Source organism: Mustela erminea, chromosome 18 (assembly GCF_009829155.1).
Source record: "Mustela erminea isolate mMusErm1 chromosome 18, mMusErm1.Pri, whole genome shotgun sequence".
NCBI classification, from domain to species: domain Eukaryota; kingdom Metazoa; phylum Chordata; class Mammalia; order Carnivora; family Mustelidae; genus Mustela; species Mustela erminea.
The window spans coordinates 26,750,666-26,774,967 of record NC_045631.1 but is presented as its reverse complement, the minus strand read 5'-3'; the positions used below and the strand labels follow the sequence as shown (position 1 = coordinate 26,774,967).

The 24,302-nt window shown below is 35.7% G+C and overlaps 1 protein-coding gene across 12 annotated transcripts in view; it reads right to left on the bottom strand.

Moving 5' to 3' along the window:
• Positions 1 to 24,302, bottom strand: part of BCAS3 (BCAS3 microtubule associated cell migration factor) — a 587,541-nt gene that overhangs the window by 327,463 nt on the left and 235,776 nt on the right. For all 12 annotated transcript variants that reach the window (XM_032320065.1, XM_032320063.1, XM_032320069.1 and 9 more), the window contains exon 15: positions 23,627 to 23,891. In XM_032320065.1, coding sequence (XP_032175956.1) covers positions 23,627 to 23,891 — 265 coding nt within the window. The remainder of the gene's footprint in view (positions 1 to 23,626; positions 23,892 to 24,302) is intronic.

Sequence of the window (24,302 nt, the reverse complement as noted above, 5' to 3'; positions counted from 1 at the left end):
TGAATAGAAGTGGCAAGAGTGATTCACTTTGAGTTAATTTTTGTATATGGACTGAGGTATGAGTTGAGGTTCATTGCTTTGAAATAGGACATCCACTTATTTCATCGCCATTAAAAAGATGGTCCTTGCTCTACTGAATTGCCTTTTCATCTTTGTCAAAAATCAAGTGATCATATCTGCATGGGTCTAATTCTAGATTTTGTTCCATTGATCCATGTGTCTATTCTTTCACCAATACCACATTTTCTTTATAACTGTAAAGCTAGAGTGATTCTTAATAACTCATGCACTTACACAGAAAATTTATAGAAAAATTTCCACACTCTCCATGTTATAATAATGACTCCCGTGTTTATAATTCAACAACTCTTCCATACAGAAAACATCTGATTGACCCAATGTTACTTCCAAATCATTATTCTTGACTTCTTATAAAAGTCACCTGCCCTGGTTCTGTGGTTAACAATAAATATGGTATTTTATAAATAACAGCAACAGTAAACACACACTTTATTTTTTACAAATTTGAATTAAGAAGACAAATTTATATACACATTAAAAGAAAAACAATACCTGCCAAAAGATCCTGATGAATATCTTATTTCTAAATGACATCCTAAAAGACATTAACCTTTTTTCTCTTTTTTAACTTTTTATTTATATTCCTGTTAATTAACATATAGTGTAATATTAGTTTCAGGTGTACAATATAATGATTCAGTATTTTCACACATTACCTGGTGCTCATCACAAGTGCCCTCCTTAATATCCACCATCTATTTAACCAACCCTTCACACCCTCTCTCTGGTAACCATCAGTTTATCCTCTACGGTTAAATGTCTGTTTCTTAATTTCCTCTTTCTCTCTTTTCTTTTCCTTTTGCTCATTTGTTTTGTTTCTTAAATTCCACATATGAATGAAATTGTATGATATTTGCCTTTCTCTGACTGACTTATTTTGTTTAGCAAAATATTCCCTTGCACCATGCATGTGGCTGTAAAGACAAGAGTGCATTCTTTTTTATGGCTGATTAATATTCCACTGTATATATATCACATCTTTTATTATTATTTTATTATGTTCAGTTAGCCAGCATATAGTACTATCATTAGTTTCTGATGTAGTATTCAATGATTCATCTTCTTTATGCATTTATCAGCTGATGGACACTGAGGCTGTCTCAATAATTTGGCTATTACAGATAATGCTGCTATAAACATTAAGAGTGCATATATCCCTTTGAATTAGTATTTTTGTATTCTTTGGGTAAATACCTAGTAGTACTACTACTGGATTGTAGGGTGGTTCTATTTTTAGCTTTTTGAGACCACCGAGAGTGCAAGAGGATTCCCCTTTTTTCCACATCCTCAACAATACGTGTTGTCTCCTGTGGTATTGATTTTAGCCATTCTAACAAGTGTGATGTGATATCTCATTGCAGTTCTGACGTGTATTTCCCTGATGATAAGTGATACTGACCATCTTTTCATGAGTCTGTTGTCCTACTTATTGTTTGGAAAAAGATCTATTCATGTCTTCTGACCCCATTTTAAATTGGATTATTTGGGTTTTGGGTGCTGAATTTCATAAGTCCTTTATAAATTTTGGATACTAACTCTTTATCATATTATGTCATTTGCAAATATCTTCTCCCATTCCAGATGTTGCCTTTTAGTTTTGCTGTTTCCTCGGCTGTGCAGAAGCTTTTTATTTTGATGTAGTTCTAATAGTTCATTTCTGCCTTTGTTTCCCTCACCCTCAGGAGACATATCTAGAAAGAAGCTGCTACAGCTGATGTCAAAGAAGTTACTCCCCATGTCTCTGAAAGACATTCACATTTAAAACATCATGGATTCAGTACAATGGGAGAACTACCACACTGTAGCTAATGGTAGTTTCAGAGGAAGTAGAAAGTTAAGAAGGTCTTTTAAAAAAATTATTACAAAATGAAGGAATCTTCAGAGTTAGCATAATGGCTTAACCAAATGTGACTTGTTTGGGGAAACACACATCTATAGGATAATCAAGTTAAACACTTGATATCTCCTCAGCAAAATAAGATAAGAAATGCCCACAAGTACTTCTGTCTCTCTCTCCCCAATTTCCAAATCAGAATTCACATTAAAGTTAACTGAAGTAACCCACACCTACTGCAGGGATAATAAAAGGAAACATTCATAATATACATAAGATGCCTTAAGCCATTTAATAAATTACCCAATAATATCTACCCTCACACAGCATAGGACCTTATAAGTAATATGAAAAGTGGAATCCCACAGAGGAATAACAGAAAAACATTTTTATAGTTAAATCATTCAAAGTGATTTACTATGACACTCTTTAAACCACTGTAGATGTAAATAGATGCAAGATTCACCATTAGACAATAGTAATACTAATTTGATTCTGAAATCAGATTGCAGCACTAAAATGTCACAAGCTAGTGAAATTCAAGGACTGTTTATAAAACACACATTTCACAACTAGTAGCCAAATACTTGTTGAATAACGTAGCCCAAGATTACCTGCTGGGAAGACTGCATTCCTTGTTAGCACGAAGCTTACAGTTGAATGTGCATGAAACAAGAATAATTTAAATGCTAACTGCCTAGTACTAAAAGATAAGTACAAATGGGATCAACTATTTGGAGAAGAAATCATGAAGCAGATAGGACATAACCTAGGCTTTGAAAGATGCACAAAATATGGATATGAGCAGAAGAGAAGAAATATTCTGAGCATGAAGGATAACATAAATAGCAGAGAGTGTAAGGGGATGCTACATTTGTGAAACAATAGTAAGGAATCTCTAACTAGAGGAGACGATTATAATGGAAAGCAGTAAGAAGATAAAATGATTTCAGTTTTAAAAGAACTTTTTAATTGAGCCAGAGGAACAGGAAATTAGGTAAATTCTTTAGCAAGGGAACAGTACAGATTCTGAGATCACTGAACTTTATGGATAGGATGAGTGGTCTAGAAAAATGAAGCCATTCACTGAGAAGCTCCAAATCTTGTAATTTAGTTAGCCATCATTCAAAACCCTTCACTGGCCCACCAGGATGAAGGGCAACTTCCAAAGAACATACAAGGTGCTTCAGACCTTTCCCTCTCAGACCCCTACTGTACTGTCAAGCAACACCCAAGTTTGCAGGCATTTACTCTTAGTGTCTGTGTTTATGAAGGAGCCTCTGACACCCAGCCCATCTGCAAGAGTAGAGTTAGCTGGGTACATTTACGTACACAGAGGGGTATCATCTGTCTCATATTTTATAGGACATGGCAAGCAATTTATAAAAATAGCTTTAATGAAAGAGTAAATGGCTTAACAAAACTCTCAAGGGTGACAAGGTTCAGGAAGGTGAATTGAGAGAGAGCTACTAACTCTGGTAATCTTCAGTAGGTTCATTCCAGCCAAGAGGTGGGAAAGTCAGATGAAAAGGGGTAAGAAAAGGAAACGCTGATAGATGATCAAGGGAATGGATACAGAACACAGATTTAAGAACTTTGGGGGCCGAAATGAAGACTTTCTTTTGATGTCTGTATACATCAAAATGAGATACTGTACCAAACAAAGGTTTCATCAACATTCATTTTTTCGATTGACATTTTTTGAACCTTATCAGTATGAGGCCCTGTTCTAGTCCTGAATGAGTAAGTCCAAGGGCCTCCTAAAGAGTTCATAACATAATGAGACAGAAAGTACATAAGCAAAAAAACTACGATGGGAAAAAACATGCTAAAAAATAGTTGCAAAATGTCTCAGGAACAAAAAGAAAAGAGACCTTTTCATAATTGTTTTAAAGGGACAACTTAGAAGATAGCTATACAAAGTTTAAGCACAGAGGAAGAAACCTGCATCTTTACACTGTTAGTTTTCAAGTAGAAAACAAGGATAAGATGAAAGACGTGTGAACAATTACATCAGCAGTTAGTAAAATAAGGAAACCGGATTGGACAAGAAATGTTATTTGCTGACACATAATGATCCTCATGTAAAAAATACACAATAAAAGACACCAAATTTAAAAATGAAAGTTCATATGCAATAAATTACACTCAAAAATTATAATGACCCTAGGGGCACCTGAGTGGCCCAGTCAGTTAAGTATCTGCCTTCGGTGCAGGTGATGATCTCAAGGTCCTGGAATCAAGTCCCGCCTGCTCAGCAGGGAGCCTGCTCCCCACTTCCCTGCTCCCCTTGCTTATATGTAAGCTCCTTCTCTCTAATAAATAAATAAAATCCTTAATAAAAAAAACTATAGTGATCCTCTCCTCCCCTTTTCAAATGTTCAAAGTCTTTGGCTAACGATAGTTTTTCACAACAAGATGGGATCAGGAGGGAGACAAACCATAAGAGACTCTTAATGTCACAAAACAAACTGAGGGTTGCTGGGGTGTGGGGGGATAGGGACAGGGTGTCTGGGTTATGGACACTGGGGTGGGTATGTGCTATGGTGAGTTGCCATGGCATGTGTAAGCCTGATGATTCACAGACCTGTAGCCTTGGGGCAAATAAGACATTATATGTTAATAAAAATTTAAAAAAATTTTTTTCACTATCCCTTGTGTTATTGATTTTCTTTGAAAAAGCAGCTAGAACTAACAAACCTCGAGATTTATCCTACAGGAAAACTGGAGACTCTCTTCCAGACTAGGGGCAGTGTCTTACTGATTGTTGACAGCGCAAAAGTTTACCAAATGAATGGAAGAAATATATTTTTTCCCATGTCCAGGAAGCACAGGAAAATAGAGGCCTATGCTCTATAGAAAAAAATAATTTTGGAGGGGACACAAAATACTTCAGAAGATAGCCAGATGCTGGAATCCATGGCTTTAGCTATTCTGCTTAGTCTCATGTTGACTAAGCAGAAGCCTAGATTTGATAACTTTTGAACAGATCTTCAGACACTTTCTTACGGTTATATCAAGCCTAAATTTCCAAGCCAGGATTTTTCATTAGATCCAAAGTCTCTTAATATAATGAAGTTCAGCAGGAAGAGACTTGTAGTATCCCAAGTCTTAGATGAGGATTAAGTCTGTCCCTCTATTTTATCCTTCAGTTTCCCTTTGGACAGAGAGAGATAGTAGCACTTTTTCTTTGCTCCAGCTCTCATGCATATATAGGATAGTAACAGCAAAATTAAAAATGTCCAAGATCAATGAAGAGTCACTACACTAACCATTCTTTACTATACTTTTCTCTTAATTGTATAAGTACAATGGAAATAGCAGAGGTTGTTTAATTGGAGTTTTAGTAGTGAGCTTCATAAAACCTTAAAATACATATAATATTTCCACACACCATTACACTTTTGAATTCCAGCTGGGACAAGACCTGTAAGTGACAAATGCCATGAGAATGGATATTCTCACAGTATTTCTGGCACATCCAAACAGAGGAAGTCCCAAAAATCTCATGAGAAAATAAGCCTTTCTAAGACTCTCATCCTAGTTTTTTGGGCTTACTCTATACAGATAAACTTCTATAAGCCTTAGGCTTTTGGGTCTTTATCCAAATCCACAAGAGCTTTGATCCTTTAGAGGTTTACCAGTCCCCAAGACAGACAGAGTTCTCTTGGGAGAAAAAAATCCCAAGTTCCAACAAAATGGTTTCTCAAAAAATTAAAGCAGGAATTCTACGTGGGAATAGAAAATCATTTAAAAATCAGAATTGATAAAACATCCCTTGATGCTTAAAGCTATGATATGTTCTTATTTTCAGTTGTTCATTTGTTTAATTATTATTGTTTTTATTGTTAGAATACAAAGCACTAAACCAGAACAGTTCACACTGGGGTTTAACCACTGACTTTCTGTGTTTACTTGAACACGTTTGCATTTTTGAAAAAGGAGTCATGAAAACAACCTCATGTGCTTTTTTTTTTCTTCTTCTACCTTTTGCTAGAAGAATAGTTGCAGGTACCTTATACTGAGGAACTCTCCATCCCCATACTAACACATGAATAAGTACCACTGTCTGTGCATCAAGCTGACTTTGTATAACCTGTTTACTAGAAGTTTTGCTAACTTCAAAATGCCATCTTATCATTTAGGCATTGTCTCCAAGTATGTTTTCCCAGACATTCTACACTATAAAAACACAGAGGAAAAATGGATTAAGTTGAGGATAAAAGTAAAGAGACAAAATAACAATGGGCTTTGTTGCTGCACTAAAGGAACAGCTTGTCAGGTCAGCTTTGCAGAGAGGAATATTCCCAAACCAGTCATCATTAATGGACTCACTTCCACAGGAAAAAAAAAAAAAAAGACAGAGTCTGAAAACTCCGGACAAAAGAAATCCCTGCAGACAAAGTAAAAACAAATTAAAAGACCCATTATAAAACACAGATGCTACAAGGAAAATAAACTTTGCAAGATTTACTGGGCTTTGACAAACGTGAACATTTGTGTTAAAGACATCAGCAACAACTCCCAGGTAATGCGGCTGCAAAGCTAGACTCCTTTCTGTTTTATCTTTACCCTCTCCGCAGAAGCTGCCAGGTTGGTATTCTTAGCTTCTGAATGCAGTGATGTGAGAACATGTGAATGTGGCAAAGGGCCAGCTTCAAGAAGTTTCTGAAGGCAGCAAGATCCTGAAAGTGTTGGCCATTTAGATTACGCTAAATATTAAAGTTAATATCAGTGTATCTGTGAGTGTATACATTTCTTCTTAAAAACAAGGAAGAAAAGACATAAATGTAATATATGCCTCCTCCCCCACTTTAAAAATTTTCCCTGTCCTACCACACTGTGAACCAATGCAAATAAAAGCAGTTAAAATCACATTAGGCAATCAAGGGATCAGAGCTATGATCAGAAAGTACCTTAAAACAGTATCATATCAGTGACAAAGAGAAAACTTTTTTCTTTTTTTGAGAAAACTTTTTAGTATAGGTTTCTAGAAGCACAAACTACAGTCTGCTGCCAATGGCATTCAAAGGAGTCTTCTAGGAACAAAAGGTGTAAGAGACTAAGCGCTATAAAGGAATGAAGCATAGAACGTTTGGAGGATAAAAGAGCATTGTCTTGTGTTATCATGAGGGATGCAGGGATAAATACAAAATGGCAAAGATACAGCTGTGAAAAAGCAAAAGGACATGAGGCTGTGTAGACAGTACCCTACAGGAGAGCACTGTGATTAGGAGGCCTGCATTTTCTCCTTACTTGTTAACCCTTTCATGGACACAGACCTTAGTCACTCCAGGTACTCTATTTTTCTGAAAGTTTACCATAAGAAACTTTCCTATAGGTTAGACTCCTACACTAGTATCAAATTCTCTTCTCATCACCTTTCCACACTCATCTATAAGATCCATGCTTGTTCTGGGACAGAAGCCTGCTTGTCAGTGTCCCTGACAGGGGACTAATATTTTCAACTATTATATATTTTTTAAAGATTTTATTTATTTGACAAAGAAAGACACAGTGAGAGAGGGAACACAAGCAGGGGAGTGGCAGGCTTCCCGCTAAGCAGGTAGCCCAACATGGGACTCAATCCCAGGACCCTGGGATCATGACCTGAGCCAAAGGCAGACACTTAACAACTGAGCCAACCAGGTGCCCCACAACTATTACATTTTGTAATTGGATTCATGAAGCCCACTGAAAGCCGATGTCCATGTAACAACCTGGAACCCCAAAAAGGCAATTCCATAGGAAGACCTCCATTCCTAAATATCCCATTATTACTGTTCATGTTCCAACAATTTCCCTGTTCTCAGACCTCAAATAGATGTTCTATCCCCTACATATCTTTCCAAGATAAAAACCAGGTAATGAGTTCGTAGGGGGGCACGTGTGTGTGTTTGTGTGCACGCGCATGCGTACACTCTTTTGCTTTCTACAGACGACCAAAACTTTTGGTCTGCTTTTAATATCCTGCTGTGGAACTGACAGGGATAAAAATCCAAAATATACCCGTGAGTTAACTAAGTTAATTCTGTAGTTGAAAAGCTCCCGACTTCTTGACTCTGAGAAAAGAGCACAATGGTAGCTTGTTTTGAAACAATCACTGGAAATCTGGGCTCCGAAAAGTTAAAAACACTGCTGAGCTCTCGCTTGCCATCTAATTTAACATTAAAGCTTTCTCAGCCAAACACTCGATAATTATTTAATCAGAAGCAAATAAAATGCTTTCAGAGTATATATAAAGTATCCTGTGCAAATGAGAATTTCCTGAATGTGGGTTGTTTTGGTTGGGAGGAGAGTGTCTATTTTTCTATTTTGTTCTTTCTCTCCCCCCACCCCTTTCCTAGATGAGAATGACAAGCTTCCCAGCTGCAGTTCCAGGACTTTCACCCTCCTTTTTGACCTTTTCTCAGGCGTATTCCAGTATAATCTGTAATCTACTCAAGTAGGAAAAGGAAACAGCAGCGCCCTGGTGAGAAACACTGCCTTCTGACCCACATACCAAACTGGGCGGAAGCAATGCTTGCTCCCAGAAGCCAACAAGAGTAGAAGACACAATTAAAAGAAAATGAATAATATACACATAGTTTTTAAAAGACTGTTAACAACAACCAGTTTATGGTGACAAAGTTCAAGACAGAAAAGAGTTCAAGGACAATTCTCACTGGGCGTTAACCTGTGTCTCCCTGTAACTTTTCTGGGGGGAGCAACAGATGATGAAATAAAAACACTGCAAAGCTTTATGCATTTCAAGCAAAAACACCTGTCGCTCTTCAACTAAACAGTTCGTGGTGACACAGATATAGGTATTTTAGGGAAGGGTGGGAAGGTAAGAGAAATTTCTCACAAACTGACTCAGAAACAGAAACAAGAATGTAATCTTTTTGGGGGGGTGGGGGTGGGGATTGAGGTTTTTACTGACATCGTCATCACTTCTTCCCACCACATACAAGGTAGCGTGTAAGGAGATTTGTACTAGAGCTTATGACATGTCAGGAGAATTAAAACTTCATGTTCTGGAGAACTGAAATGCTACTAATTACTCAATAACTATTTATAAACTTATTTCTTGTATATTTACACAAATATATGTTTAGAAATAATTAAAAATCTGCAAGGTGTGGGGCGCCTGGGTGGCTCAGTGGGTTAAGGCCTCTGCCTTCGGCTCGGGTCGTGATCCCAGGGTCCTGGAATGGAGCCCCTGGAATGGAGCCCCGCATCGGGCTCTCTGCTCAGCAGGGAGCCTGCTTCCTCCTCTCTCTCTGCCTGCCTCTCAGCCTACTTGTAATCTCTGCCTGTCAAATAAATAAATAAAATCTTTTAAAAAAAAAAAAATCTGCAAGGTGGTTTTCCTTTTGTAGTCTCAATACATTTCACCTGTTAATTATTATCGTAATGTACTCATGACTACTGTATATAAATCGGATTGTTTTTCTTTCCTTAAATCTAAAAGAAATTCAATTAAATGTAAAAAGTTGAAACACAAAAATTAAAAATCAAAAGGAACTAATTGTTGCTAAACTGCATATACAGCAAGGACAATCTAGGCTACTCTGAAAAGATACCATAGCATGCTTAGATCAAGGAGTCCTGGAATGTAAAAATAAGCCTGCAGAAGGAGAGGAGATCAGGCGTTAAAAACTTCGTTTACAAGATGCAAGAATACAAGCAGGGGAAAATTAAGAAATATGTCTGAAAAGTTTTAGAGATAAAATAAGGTATATGGGACAGGCAATGAAATATATTGTAGGAAATTCTTTTGCCTATACTTCCTCTCTGCAATTTAGTCTCAATCACACAGCAAACCCAGATTTATAAAATGAGTGAAAAAATTCTCTCCTGCAAGTGGGAAATTTATTAGTTTATTGTTCTTAGAGCACCCCAAGATTTGAGATGAAAATTTGTAAGAGCTGGTACTCTTAATATTTAATTAGTTTAAGCAAGTTTTGATTCATTTTAAACATTAAGATTGTTTGCTACACTTAAAACAATGAAAAACCAAACAAAACAGTAAATAGACTATATTTAACACTAGAGATGACAAAGCAAACTCTTTTATAAATAAGAAGAATAGAAGAAAAGGATCCTGGGTCTTTCACTTTACGATTCAAATTAGTCGTAAATCTGATATAGTTAAGCGCCTCAAAACTTCCCACTCTTCTGAATTGAGCTCAAATAGCATTTTGAGACTAAGTGCTCAGAAGCGAAGACTTTTAACCCTGGTGAAAAATCTCCACAATCTAGCATCACTTAGACCAAATCTGGGGTTCCATGAACTCCCCAAAGTATAAATAAATCCTCACTGAAATTCTTTTGAAATTACACTACACCCATATCCCCCATGCTTATCTCACAATGAATTCTGTATCATGTCAGCAGAGCAAACAGAAGGATGAACTTCACTAGCCAAAGGGGGGAAAAATACATAAACTTATCTGCATCATTCAACAAATAGAACTATATTACCGAAACTGTTGAACATATAGGATGTGGAAGAACTGGGGTTGGCTCTGAAATAAAAACAAACACTGTTAACAAGACACAATATTAAATAAGTTGCATGATTTAAGGTGCATTTGTTTCAGACTTGGAGGATTCAAAATGACTTAATTCAACATTTGCAAAACTTGTCTTTTTCAAATAAACTGTATACTTCAGGAAAACTTAAATACAAAATCAAAGTATTTTCTGTTGACACCATAGTAGTAAAATGTAAGCAACTTTCCTAATAATCAGAAAGATATAAACTGGAATATCAATAGCAAAGATGCCCTTCTCCCTACAATGTTCTTGCCTCTTCCCCACCCCCACCACACAGAAGCTTTCCTTCTTTTTACCCATGACTGTTAAGGATATTTTCTGGCTCTATTTCAGCATCATGACTCAGGTCATGAGAAGTGTCAAAGATGCATTTCCTTCAGATGGGAAAGAGCAACAGATTTTAACAACCATACAAAGTTGGGAGTATAATACAAAAGGGCCAAGTCAGCACTTTTGAGAGCAGAGAAGATAAAACCTTTTATATTCACATATATTTTATTTCCAGCTTAAAAACATTTAAATATCTTTCTATCAAAATATGCTTACATGTCCTACTCAAGAAGAAAACAGGAAACCCATACCCAATTTAGCTGCCTAAATTATCAACAATTTCTGAAAGAACTGTTCACTCTCCCGAAAAAACCAAAGTACACTATATAAGCATTAATAAACAGTTCAAGTCCTTGTCTTCAAAACTTATTTTTCCAAAAGCAAAACCAGGAATTTACCTGTGTACATAAAAACTCCCTTGATAGAAAGTCCTTGAGAGTGAGAACCACAAAGAGGAGGGATACTATGACCATATCTGGGCACCATATCCTTCCCTGGAATTCTCCTGCCTTAGCAGAAACACTTTTTCTTAATCAGCTGGATCATTGCCAAAAACCATATTCATTTATCAGTACTGTCATTTTATATTTTCTCTCATCCACAATTTTATCAAACGTGGAAACACTTCAATCCATTCCAAAATCAGACAAATGAAATACTATTGAACATACTAAGCATTCCCTACTAAGGATGAAAATGGAATAGCCTGTCTTTTCTGAAGCTACCAACAACAATGCCCACATTAATTCCAGTCTATCCATTCTGAAATAGTTTCACTCCTGTGCCTCATTCTAGCTTCAATATTCTCACCTGCAAAAACATATCACCCAATGTTAATAACTCTTTCAATGAACCTTAAATCCCTTTCCTTTTCTCATCTTCCTCCAAATTCTAAGCATCATTTTATGCTAAGAACAGTTATACTAAGAACCGTAGAAGTTTCTATTTCTCAGTATGTGTAACCCTGGCACAGCCCTGACCCCATTCTCCCTGCTTGTAACTTATAAACTATGAGCTGGCAGTCAGATTTTTTACTTCCTGCTCAGATTTTAAGTTCAAGAGCACTCATGGCTGCTACTCCCAACTCTGATAATTTCTAAATCTGTTTATTTGATTTGGTCAGTCATTCAGACACTGGTCATTATGTATCCTAAGAAGTAATTTCTACTGTCTTCTTCCTCTCCATTTTTTTCTAAAACTACATTTTGAAAAATACGTTTCAGTGGACTCTGACCCAGAATTTCTTATTAATTGTCTTCCTCACTGGAAAAGTAAGGCAATGGTAACATCAAATTCTCTTGTTGTTATTCTCCTCACCAGACTGAAGTAATAGAACTTTTCAACTTCCTGAAAACTGACTTCCAACCTGATTGTCAGAAAGTCTCTTCCACCCCATGCCCACCCTAAACAGAGGATTCCTTTCTGGGAAAACAGACCACTAAGAGAAAAGATCTACAAATAATATTGACTAGGGGTTCCCTAATACAACTGCCAGTCTCACCTGAGGGATCAGTGGGAACTACAAGCTGATATGACCTACTCATGCTCAAACAACTTCCAATCAGCTCTTTGGTATGGATGTGATTAGCTGAATAAAGATAAAATAAATTAATAACATTTCAATAATAAAATAAAAATGAGAATGATCACCAAGGATTCTTAGACATCCAGGTCAATATTTTGGTTTAATCAGTCAGAGACTGGGCCGAGGCATCACTACTTTTTAAATCTACCTGGGGTAAATTATAATGTACAATCAGGGTTGAGGACCACTGACCTAGTAAGAAAGATAATGATCACAACAAAAAAACTGAAAAAGGAACTCATATGAAATAGAGATAATGCAAGAAGCAAAAAAAAGTCTCCAAAATTGTATCTATATATCAAAGAAATAAAGAATATTCCATCTATAAAAAAGACAAGGTTGTGATAAGAAAAAAAAATCATTCAGAGAAAAGGATATTTTAGAATATGTTGCAGAAATAAAAATACAACAAGATTAGAAGACAAAGTTGGGGTATTCTCATAAAGTAAAACAAAAAGACAAACAGAAAAATAGAAAAGGAAGTAACAGGTTCAGTGTAGGAGATCCATCATCCACTAACATGATTTCCAGAAAGAGGCAAAAAAGAAAACACAAAGGAAGAAACTATGAAGAATGGAAAGAAGAAGCCTCTGGGGAATGACACCTAAGAGTGGGGAGGGAGGGGGAGGCAAGAGAGTGCCATTTTTCTTTGTAAAATGTGGTCTCATTTGACTTTTATAATAAATTTATTACTTTGATAAAGAAATTACATTAAATAGGTACAGAAAAACAATAACACTCCAATCAGTGTTAATAGAAAAGACCAGGAGAGATTAACTATAAGCTCTAATATTGCCTCAATGGTAGAGTTAATCATTCTGGTCCCATAAAGTATGGAGATAACAAGTCCTTGAACAGTAATATACATAGAAACGAAGAAAAGGAATTTTTAGAACATACAGACACCACTTATTCAAATTATTTAAAAGTTTGCTTCCTCTCAACTACCTGAATTCATTCACAGAAGCTAGGTATCTGGATGGGGTACTAAAAATGGATTTTAATTAATAGTAATATATTTCACAAGTCTGATTCTCTACAAAGACTTTGAGAAATAAATAAGAGAAAACATAATAAAAAGGAAGCCAGGTTATTATAAAATGTTATAAGACATCAACATCCACAGTACACCAGGTTCATACCAGGGTTGCCATGATTACAATCATAGGAAAGTTTAGAAAAGATCGCCCTCTAGAGGCATGTCTCATTAACCATTTTAAAGCAAAACTACAAAAATCTGGAGTTTGATTTGCCAACATAAAAAAGAGAGAGAATGCATTTCACCAGCAGTAAAAAAAACAAAAGAACAAATTCCAGGTTAGTTTCGATTGCTAATTACTGTATGTGGCATTTAAGAGAAAATTTTCACAGGGAAACAATATGGCATATTCCAAATGAAGTAGACCAAAGGATAAAATATTCCAACAGAGTTCAATCAGTTTTTATGGCACTACATTTTTAACATTTATTTTAAAGGCAACATAAGAGTTTTTAAAGATACTCCACAGGTCATTTTATTTTCCTCAAAAACTATGCTATCTGAACCTCCCTCTCAATTTTGCTATGTACCTAAAACTGCTCTATAAAATAGTCTATTAAAAAACTTTGCTATCTTTATTTCAAAGATGGATTCTTCAGTTAGTGTTTCTGAAATGAAAGCATTTTATTTTCAGTAAGATACTAATTATAACGTCTCTCTTTTCCATCCATTTTCCTTAAAAAACTTATCTGTTCTCTCTGAGAAACAATAGGAAGTGACATGAAACTATTTAAAATGCATACAATTTTGGTGTACAGTAAAGGTAAAGACTAGCATAATATTGTAATTTTGCAACATCATAAAAAGGATGATTAAAAAAACTTATAAGATCTAACAAATTCATTAGATCTAACAAGTACAAATTCATTAGATCTAACAAGTACAAATCAGAAACAAAAGTTCAATCTGAACTAAAACAATAAAGTACACATAACCAGGAAAAACCCAGGTAGTAAACTAAGATAGCCAAAAAGAAGATTTTATCCAGTTAACGTGTTTATACTATATATATATATATATATATATATATATACATATATATATATATATATATACACACTCTGTGTGAGATGAGGCATGAAATTTAAAGCAGAACTACAGTGCACATGATTGATTTTTCTTGGCAAAAATTAAAACATACAAATGAAAACTTCAATCCACAAGTAAACAGTGATGTGGAAAGAAAAGTCATGAAACATCACATTATTATTGATTGTCTTAAGTAGGGGAAACTATATAAGGCTGAAATGTGGTTGTTTTGTATTTACAACTGTAATGTGGTCTGTATCAAGAAAACTACTGATCAACAAAAGCAAGTAATTACAAAAATATCAAATAAAGGCTATAAACAATTTCTGAGTGGTAAAAAGAATGCATCCTACAGATGCTAAAGAGAAAAGTGATGCTACCAGTTACTTAAAAGTACTTCACTAAAACCTGGAGGCTTCAAGTCCAAGAACTCAGAGGCCTCTCTAGAGGTCTCAATCTCATCAGCCAGCTCCATTTGGAAGAAGCAGAATCTGGAATCCAGAGGCCAAAAGCTGTGACTCAAAGAGGACTCCTCCCCTGAGGGAACAATGAGTTGATGGGAAAGGAGACACTTCCAGGATCTCTGGAGAACAGCATAAGTCAATCAAAAACCCTTCTGTTAACTCGATGGAAACAGCAGGATAAAAAAAAAAAAATTGGGGGTGGGGGGGAAAGTGAGCGCTACCACATAATGAATGCCATATTCCTGAACCTACATTGGAAAACTAATTTGTAAAGTAAAGAAATGCAAAGACTAAAAGAATAGGTGAATAAATCAATCAAATTATATTTCCTGATGTAGCATATTAAAATGAGCAAAAAAAGATGCAAGAGAAGGAATGCTACTGCTCATACTTTCAGGTTTGAGTTGGTATCTTCCTTCATTTCAGAAACAGTATCAGAAGTCAACTTATCAATTCTGAGTCCAACAGTGCTATAAAAAGTCTCTACATAATAAAGTCACCATTATATTTCATTCACTCATTATTCAGTAAATTATTCATTTATTCTGTTTTCTGGGTAAGAGGCACTACACAAAAACATGAAAAATGAGTCAGTCCTGTAAACCCCATCAATAATAAACAGTATCAAAGACAATAATCATAACAGCTAATCTTTTACTAAGACAATAATCATAACAGCTAATCTTTTGATATACCAAACACTACTTAAAGTTGATGTGATCCAGACAGTAACTCTGTAAAGGTAGGTAATATTATTACCCTCATTTTATAGTTAGAAAATTAAGGCACAGGTATATTAAGTAACTTGTCTAAGATTACAGAGATAGGAAATCATGGGGAATAGAGTCTATCACAGGTAGTCTGACTTCAGGTCCTCCAACTGCCTGCTCAAGCCAGTTACAACTTAGTAATGGAGATCATCAAAAAAAGAAGAAAAAAGGTAGGAAGTCATAAGCAACAAGTACAGATAAAGAGTACAGAGAAGGAGTAAATACATAAAGTTACACACTTAACATGAAGAGGCAAAAAGTACATCATAAACTGAGCTGAGCTTAAAAGATGCATTCATCATTTACCTGAAGAAATAGGCAGAAAGCAGTTCAGGGGTAGGAACAAGGTGTTAGAATTGGAAAGCAAAGGCAAGTCATTAAATTTGCATGGGGCATAAATAATGGTGGAAGAAATGGTTTCTTCATTCATCAAAAATTTTCTGACTGGTAGAAGAAATGCTGTTCTCCTAGAGGACAATTTTCTGACCCTTTTTTTTTTTTAAAGCTCCCAATACCTACCACCATCCTCAATGCCTGATTCCATTAAGAAACAAAAGCAGTCTTCTCTTTCCCTTCCAACTTTTCCCCATTTTCTTGCTCCCTTTTATTTCATTTTTTCTTGAAAGACTTATCAAGTACTGGTTTCCTAATTTCTCTCTTCCTGTCCTACCAAAATCCACTGTTATCGGCCCCCAAACTCTACCAAACTGCTCTTATCACAGTCACATGTCCTCTACGATACTAAATTTGATGGTATTCTTTTTCTCACTCTTTATCTTAATTGACCTATCAGTAGAATTTAACATATGGTTCCCTCCCTTTTCTCAGAAAAAAAAAAAAATATTTCTCATTTGGCCTCCAGGATTTCTCATGTACGGTTTTCCTTCTATGTCACTAGCTACTTACTGGTGGAGGGCGCAGGGCTCAGTCAAAGACAAGAATGTGTAAGAATATATGTGGTTCTTGAGCTTGGGCGAGTTTCACCTGGGAGCTGGTGGGGGTGGGAGGGTGAAGGAAGAAAGGATGTTAAGTAATTTATCAAGAGCAGAGCCCCAGAGCTGGTTTTCAGAAGAGCGCTATCATTTGATGGCCAGATAAAGGTCTAAAGGGAGCTTACAAAGTACCCATTCTGGTGGGTGGAAAGCCTACTGAATCCCTGGCAGGTCTACAGGGTCGTTTCTGCAGGTGGGGAGGGTCAGGTGAATGAATCAGGTCTGCTGGTCGAGTTTCCTCATTTTGTCACATTAAAGTGGGAAGTTATTTTAATAAAAATCGTCAAAATCGCGCACAAAAAAAAAATCTTCATCTTTTTTTCATACTCACTGAACTCACTGAATGATCTCATCCAGCTTTTGGGTTTATTTATGCCTTCTAAACATTTATCCTCAGCCTAGTCCTTTCCACCAAACTCCAGGCTTGTAGGACCAAGTATCCACTTAATATCACTACATCAAAGACACATCTTAAACTAAACACGTCCAGAACTTCTGCTCCTATCCCTATCCCCAAACCTGCTTTAACACTGTGTTCCTCATTTCATCTGAAGGCAACTTCATCCTTCCAGCTGCTCAGGCCAGAAGACTTACTAGTCATCCTGACTCCTCTCCTTTCATACCAGACATAACATATATCAGAAATCCTGTTGACCCTACCATCAAAATGTATCAAGAATAAAACTACTACTCGCAATCTCCATTATAAACGATTCAGTCTAAGCCTTGTCTTCTCTCATCTGGATTTTTGCAATACTCTCCTAACCAGTCTCACTAGGCTTCTACCCTTGTCAAGCTAAGACTGAATTCTCAATACAGATCTCCATTCGGATTCTGCTAGAATACAGTATTACCACATCACTCTTATTCTCAAAGCTCTCCATGGCTTCTCCATCTCACTCTGAATAAAAGTCGGAGACTGACATTATCTAACCACATTTCCTCTGTGACCTCATCTTCTCGTATACACCTTGCACAATGTCCTCTTTCCTGTTCCTTGAACAATCCAGGCACATTCCCAGTGCAGGGATTCTACACTGGCTATTCCTTCTACCTCGTACTTGTTCCCAATATCTGCATGACTTCTTCCCATACTTCCACCAGGTCATTGTTCAAAAGTCATCATTTCAGTAAAGTCTGTAGGAAGCTTTCTAATTTCGAACTGCGATCCTCTCCAGGCATTCTCTATTCTCCCTTCCATTCTTTAATTTTCTCTATAGCACGTAAAACTACCTCCCAACTCATCATCCACCCAACCATCCTGTTCATTGTTCATATCACTCCACCAGAAAGTCAGCTTCATGGGAACAGGGATGTTTTCCTCTTTTGTTCACTGCTATACTCCTAGGGCTCAGGAAGAGCACCTGGACACAGTAAACATTAATTAGTAGTTGTTGAATAAATGAATGTTATTTCACAGATGTTAAAATAAAAAGCACTGTCAGCATGAATAAAAGGCTCTTCATTCTGGCAAGTAATGATTTAAATCTAAATTGTTTTTATTAGAACATCTAAAGATGTTTGAAAACTTTGGCTCAAAGCCTTAGAGTCTACATTTTACCAATAGGCTAAGTGTCAAGATACAAAATACAAACCAGGAAAAGACCCTATGTTCATGGAGGTCAACCTAACAGGAGATACAGGCATGTCAATGAACAAGTAACATATTACAGTATGTTCAAAGTATGTTCAGAGTGCCAATATCAAAGCTGATACAGATGACACAACATCGGGAGATCTTCAAGAGAGGCTTAAGAGGTGAAGTAATATTTTTAGCTAGATCAAAATGAAACGGGGTTTCATTGGGCAATCAAAGGGGGAGTAATAATTACTTCAAGTAAAGAAAAGTATATAAATAGGAAAGAGGCCAAGAAATGAATATATATGGCATATTCAGGGAAGGGTACAAAAAACAAGGTATGGTGGGACAAGAAGTTAGAAATAAGGTTGGGTCTTCTCTAATGTTCTAAAAGAATAATGAGACACAGAAAGATTTTAAGCAGAAAAGTGTAAGATCATATTTATGGTTAACAAGGGAAATGCTTGTGATAGTCATAAAAGGATGAAGTCTACTGAAACAGATGAAGTAAGGAATGATGATCTTTATTTAGGCCTTAGGAAGAAAATTAACTTTGGTCACATATTACCTTAAAAAAAAATTCCAGTTTTACATATTCCTAAATAGATAGGACCAAATGATCAGAGAAATAATTTCTTCTGTAAAAACTGGCCAAATTTTATCAAAAATCTAACATACAATGTAATTCAAATTATATAAAGACTGCTTGGGATCATAACATGCCAACTGTATGACAGTTGCAACTCCATCCTAACAGGTGTGAAAGTATTTGCTCTCATCTTGCTTTGGTCCTAAAGAGTAAAGCTGAATCAGTAAGAGTATCATTTTTGTGTCAAGGACTACTTGGACAGTCTGGGAAGGCCTGTGGACTCTTTTTCAGAATAATACTTATAAATGCATGGAATAAAATAAACAGAACTACAAAAAAACAATTACATATATATAGAAGCATTGTCATCAATATATGCTAAAAATTAAGTTCTGCTATAGTATTATATGTAATAAATATTCAAATCAGTAATATTATTATATAACATAACTGCAAAGCATGTTAAACATAATATTTCAAAATATGTTCAGTAATTGAAAACATTTCAAGATACATTTTTTTAATACAATGTGATACGAAATGCATTTTTATTGGTGACAATGTCACAAGTACAACTAATACTACTATCATGTGTTGTCTATAGTCAAAATAAAAAGAAATGCTTAATTTTTGTTAGAGGATAGTAAACACAACAAAAGAATTTCTCTCTATGCACATTTATGGATCTTAAGAATCCTCTTAGAGACTAAAGTCTAGGCAACAAGATAGGAAATGAAGGAGATATTTAGAGAGAATATATTTCAAATAAATAAACATCCTCTGTTAAGTAAAAAAAATTTAAAAAGGCAAACAGATAAAATAACTCTACCTAAACTGGATTGACTCCAGAAAGTAAAAAGGAAATATCCCTATATCAACTGTTATTTAACAGTTTCCTTTACTTTGCTAAAAAGGGCACAGACAAACAACGGTAATACCGCCAAAGCATGATTCATTTTCAAGATGAATCCCTCCCTGTTCAAGGTTTACATTGTTTTTTGACCAGCATCAGACTGTTTATCCACACAACTGTAAATACATCATTTTTAGAACTAACCAACAACAATGCCCATTTTGTTTTGACAGTAAGACACAAAAAGTACATGCAGAAAAATGACCATCACTTGAAGGTCTACGCTTTAAAAATAAGAAATACTATACAGAATAATGGGGTGACATTCCAACATAATAAAATTTTAACACGTCACCAGGAGGAAAATGCCTCCTGAAATCCCTTCTTTCAAAGGGAATGTTAAGTGCAACACTACTGCAAAACAGTATAATCTCTTCTCTGAGATGCCTTCTGTTAGCTTCATGCAAAAAAAGGAAGAGAGCTGTGAAAGCAATCAAGCTGAGGGAAAAATCATATATTTTCACTCAGGAATCGAGTATTGTTCTTCTACTATGTGTTCTTTCACAAATGACAAATCTTTAATTGACTGGCATCTCGCACCCTTCTACAAAAATACACTGAAAGTTATTTGTTCACGGTCATTTAATTTCGGCCTTTTCCCGAGCAGAGATTACCTCAAATTTTTGTCTACGAATAACCAAAGCCTAGCACAAAACCTGGTATGTCGTAAGCTTAACAGGGAAGGAAGAACAGGAAGAAAAAAGAAGCTCAAAAGACTTTCTGAATACATATAAATGTAAGGACGAAAAATCCTTCCTAATTTTTTTACTATTATATCTGTTCTCTAGTCCACCTAGTTGCCCCACATGCATTCTGAATCTTTCTCCATCAAGTGTTTGGTGAAATTTAATTGAAGAAATAAACTCAGCACAAAGAGAAAGGTCCTCAAAGAACCTATATTATGAGCTAATTATATGACAAAATAGTTATACCTAAAAGTTTAATTATTTCTGAAGTAAAATTTCTTGCAAATGGCTGAAAATACAAATATTCCACAGCTTACTAAGCTTATTTTTTTTTTTAATTCCAATGCTTTTTAAAATGACTGTTTTCACCTAGGAATGATTCTAAAAGATTTTCAACTTTGAAGATCATGGGTCACTAGTTAAATTAAATATAAATAACAACTGTTTTTATAAAAATAATGGGGCCAAAGCAAAAAGCATCATCTAAGAAGAAAATAGAAGTCTTGAATTTTTTTTGAGTTAACAGAATTTCTCCCCAGAATCCATTTACCTACATACGCTTTCAGTTTATCTTAAAACTTCCTACAAAAAATACATATCTAGGATTGATTAGGTATTACAAAAAGATGTATGTTTCAACAGAAGCTAGAAAATAAGGATGGGTATATAGCCAAAAAGAAGTACTCAAAGAAATGCTCACACATGCAAGTTCATAACAGCACTACTCAAAACAGTAAAAAGGTGGAAACAACCCAAATATCCTTCACTGGAAGAAATGATAAAATATCGGTATATACATACTGTAGAATATTATTGGGGCATAAAAAGGAATGAAGTACTGATAAATAATACAATGTGGCTGTACCTCAAAAACATACCACGTCATATGAGCCAGAAATGAAAGATCACATATTGTATGACAGCAGTTATATGAAATATTCAGAATAGGTAAATCCATAGAAATGGAAAGCAGATTTGTGGTTGCTAGGAGCCTGGTAGAGAGGAACAGAGGAACTGGTGCAGTCAGTTAAGCCTCCAACTCTTGGTCTTGGCTCAAGGTCGTAATCTCAACGTCATAAAATCAACCCCGAGCTAAGTTCTGCACTCAATGCAGAGTCTGCTTAAGATTTTCTCTCCATTCCTCTGCACCATGTGCATGCGCTCTCTCTCAAGTAAGTAAATAAATCTTTTAAAAAAAAACCAAACAAACAAAAAACACATGGCGTTCTTCTTGGGTGAGGAAAACATTTTGCAGCTAGTTAGAAGTGCTGGTTCATCACTGTGAATGCACTAAATGCCATGAAATTGTTAAAATTTAAATAGATAACTTTTGGGAGAAGTCCCCTCTGCCTCTTGGACACAAATGCTTATTTCCTTCCCCAGATTATGGAAGCTCTCAGCTATGATCTGCTCAAATACATCTTCCAGACCTCTCTCTATCTTTACCTCTTCAGGGATCCCAATAATTCTCATACTGGAACATTTCACTGAGTCACTAACCACCTTACACCAGTTAGAATGACAAGACAAGAAACAACAAATGTTGGAGAGGTTGTGGAGAAAGGGGAACCCTATTACACTATTGGTGGGAATGCGAGTTGGTACAGGCACTTTGGAAAACAATGTGGAGGTTCCTCAAAAAGTTAAAAATAGAGCTACCCTATGACCCAGAAATTGCTCTCTGGGTATTTACCCCCCAAATACAGATGTGGTTTAAAGAAGGGGCACAGGCACCCCAATGTTCATAGCAGCAATATCCACAAGAGCCAAACTGTGGAGGAGCTGAGATGCCCTCCACAAATGGATAAAGGAGATGTGGTCCATATATACAACAGAATATTACTCAGCCAACTGAAAGGATGGACACCCAACATTTGCATCAGCATGGATGGAACTGGAGGAGATTATGCTAAGTGAAATAAGTCAAACAGAGAAAGACAATTATCATATGGTTTCACTTATTTGTGGAACATAAGGAATAGTATGGACGACATTAGGAGAAGAAAGGGAAAAATGAAGAGGGGGAAATCAGAGGAAGCAACGAACCATGAGAGACTATGAACTCCGGGAAACAAACTGAGGGTTTTAGAGGGGAGGGGAGTTGAGTGATGGGTGAGCCTGGTGATGGGTATTAAGGAGGGCACATATTGCATGGAGCACTAGGTGTTACACACAAACAATGAATCATGGAACACTACATCAAAAACTAATGATGTAAATAATAAAAATTTTTTAATAAAAATAAAACAAGTTAACAACTTAAAATAGTTACTTTTACATTATGTAAAGTTAAGATCAACTGAATAAATGAAAATGGATTTCTGTAATAACCATAATCTCTCTAGCTAAAATTTCCTATTCTTAAAAACCTAAATTGGTCATCTGTCAAGGAGAACCTGCAATGCTTTAGAAAAAATGTCATTTAATGTAAACAAATAACTTTCTGTCATTCCAGTGGAAATAAAATGGTACAACCATTCCAATATTACCTACCAAGGTCAAGATCCACATACACACCCAGCATTTTCATTAAAAAATAAATACACATTTGCATGAAGGAACATGTACAAAAATTTTCATTGCATCACTATATATAATAAACCAAACCACAAACCTGCCAAATACATAGTAAAAAGGATAGATAAATAAATAAATAGAAGCATATTTGTACAATAGAAGATGTAAGAGCAATGGAAATACATAAAGTAAACCCACACAGAATAACATGAATTAATCTCACAAACGTAATCCCATGGTGATATATTTTTAAAATAAAATGCAAATACTGGTCTAAAACACATGATTAGCAGCTATTCCTCCAACAATGAATATTTCTTAATGAGCTAAAGTACTGACTCTGGTTAAAGACAAAGTTTTCTGAAAAAATGTATAGGTATGTGATTCAATCTATAAATTTATAAAAATAATCTCAACTTCATATTCCACACGTGACACAAAGTATGCCTTAGATATTAAAAAAGTTAGCATGGCAGAGATCATCATTCCTATATTGGCTTCAATTTATTAAATTACTTAATAAATTTAAGAATGTCCCCAATGAGCCTAAGATCTTCTATTTGCATGAACAGATGGGGGGGGGGAAATGTTTTAATTATTTTATCCCAGATCTCAAAACATAAAGATAACAAGAGAAGAATGGGAGGATTCAGTGGGGAGAGAAAAAATTGGTTTACCGTGCAGAGGTGATCCAGAAGGGCTACTTGATAGACCTGGAACAGGGCTACAGCGACCTCCTTGCTTAGACGTCAGTTCTTGTTCAATTTCTTCCAGCCCAGCACTTTTCTGGAAACGGCTCATACGATTCACAACTCGTGGTGACATATGTGTTCGAACACAAGGCTGGCCACCATAAGGGTTGATGGGGAAAACGTGGGAAGTCCCCCGGAGAGTACTGACCACGACCCAGCGACAGTCATGGCTGAAGCAGATGTCTTGTACCTAGAAATGGATAGGGAAAAACACAAACAGGACTGAAACTATTTGGATTAATATGTTAATGGAATTTAAATTTTTTTTAAAAGGAGGGGGGAAAGAAAACGATTTGGATTTATCTAGTATCACACATACCACCAGATCTAAATAGAAACATCTAACTTGTTACCAAATTTACCTGATATTAAGTTATAAATTAAAATTTTCATTCTACAGGTGAGTTACCTGGTGAATATTGATCAAAACTCCCTATCAGGAATTCTGTCTCTTGCAGCCCAGAGTGCCAAGTCAAAAATCAGAACCTAGGCAGTTTCACCCTATATATATCTACAAATATATAAATGAGTCAGGTTTATTTCTCTAAATTTATTTGCCTTCTAATAAGCATAAAATAGTAAAAATAAAAATAAACATTAT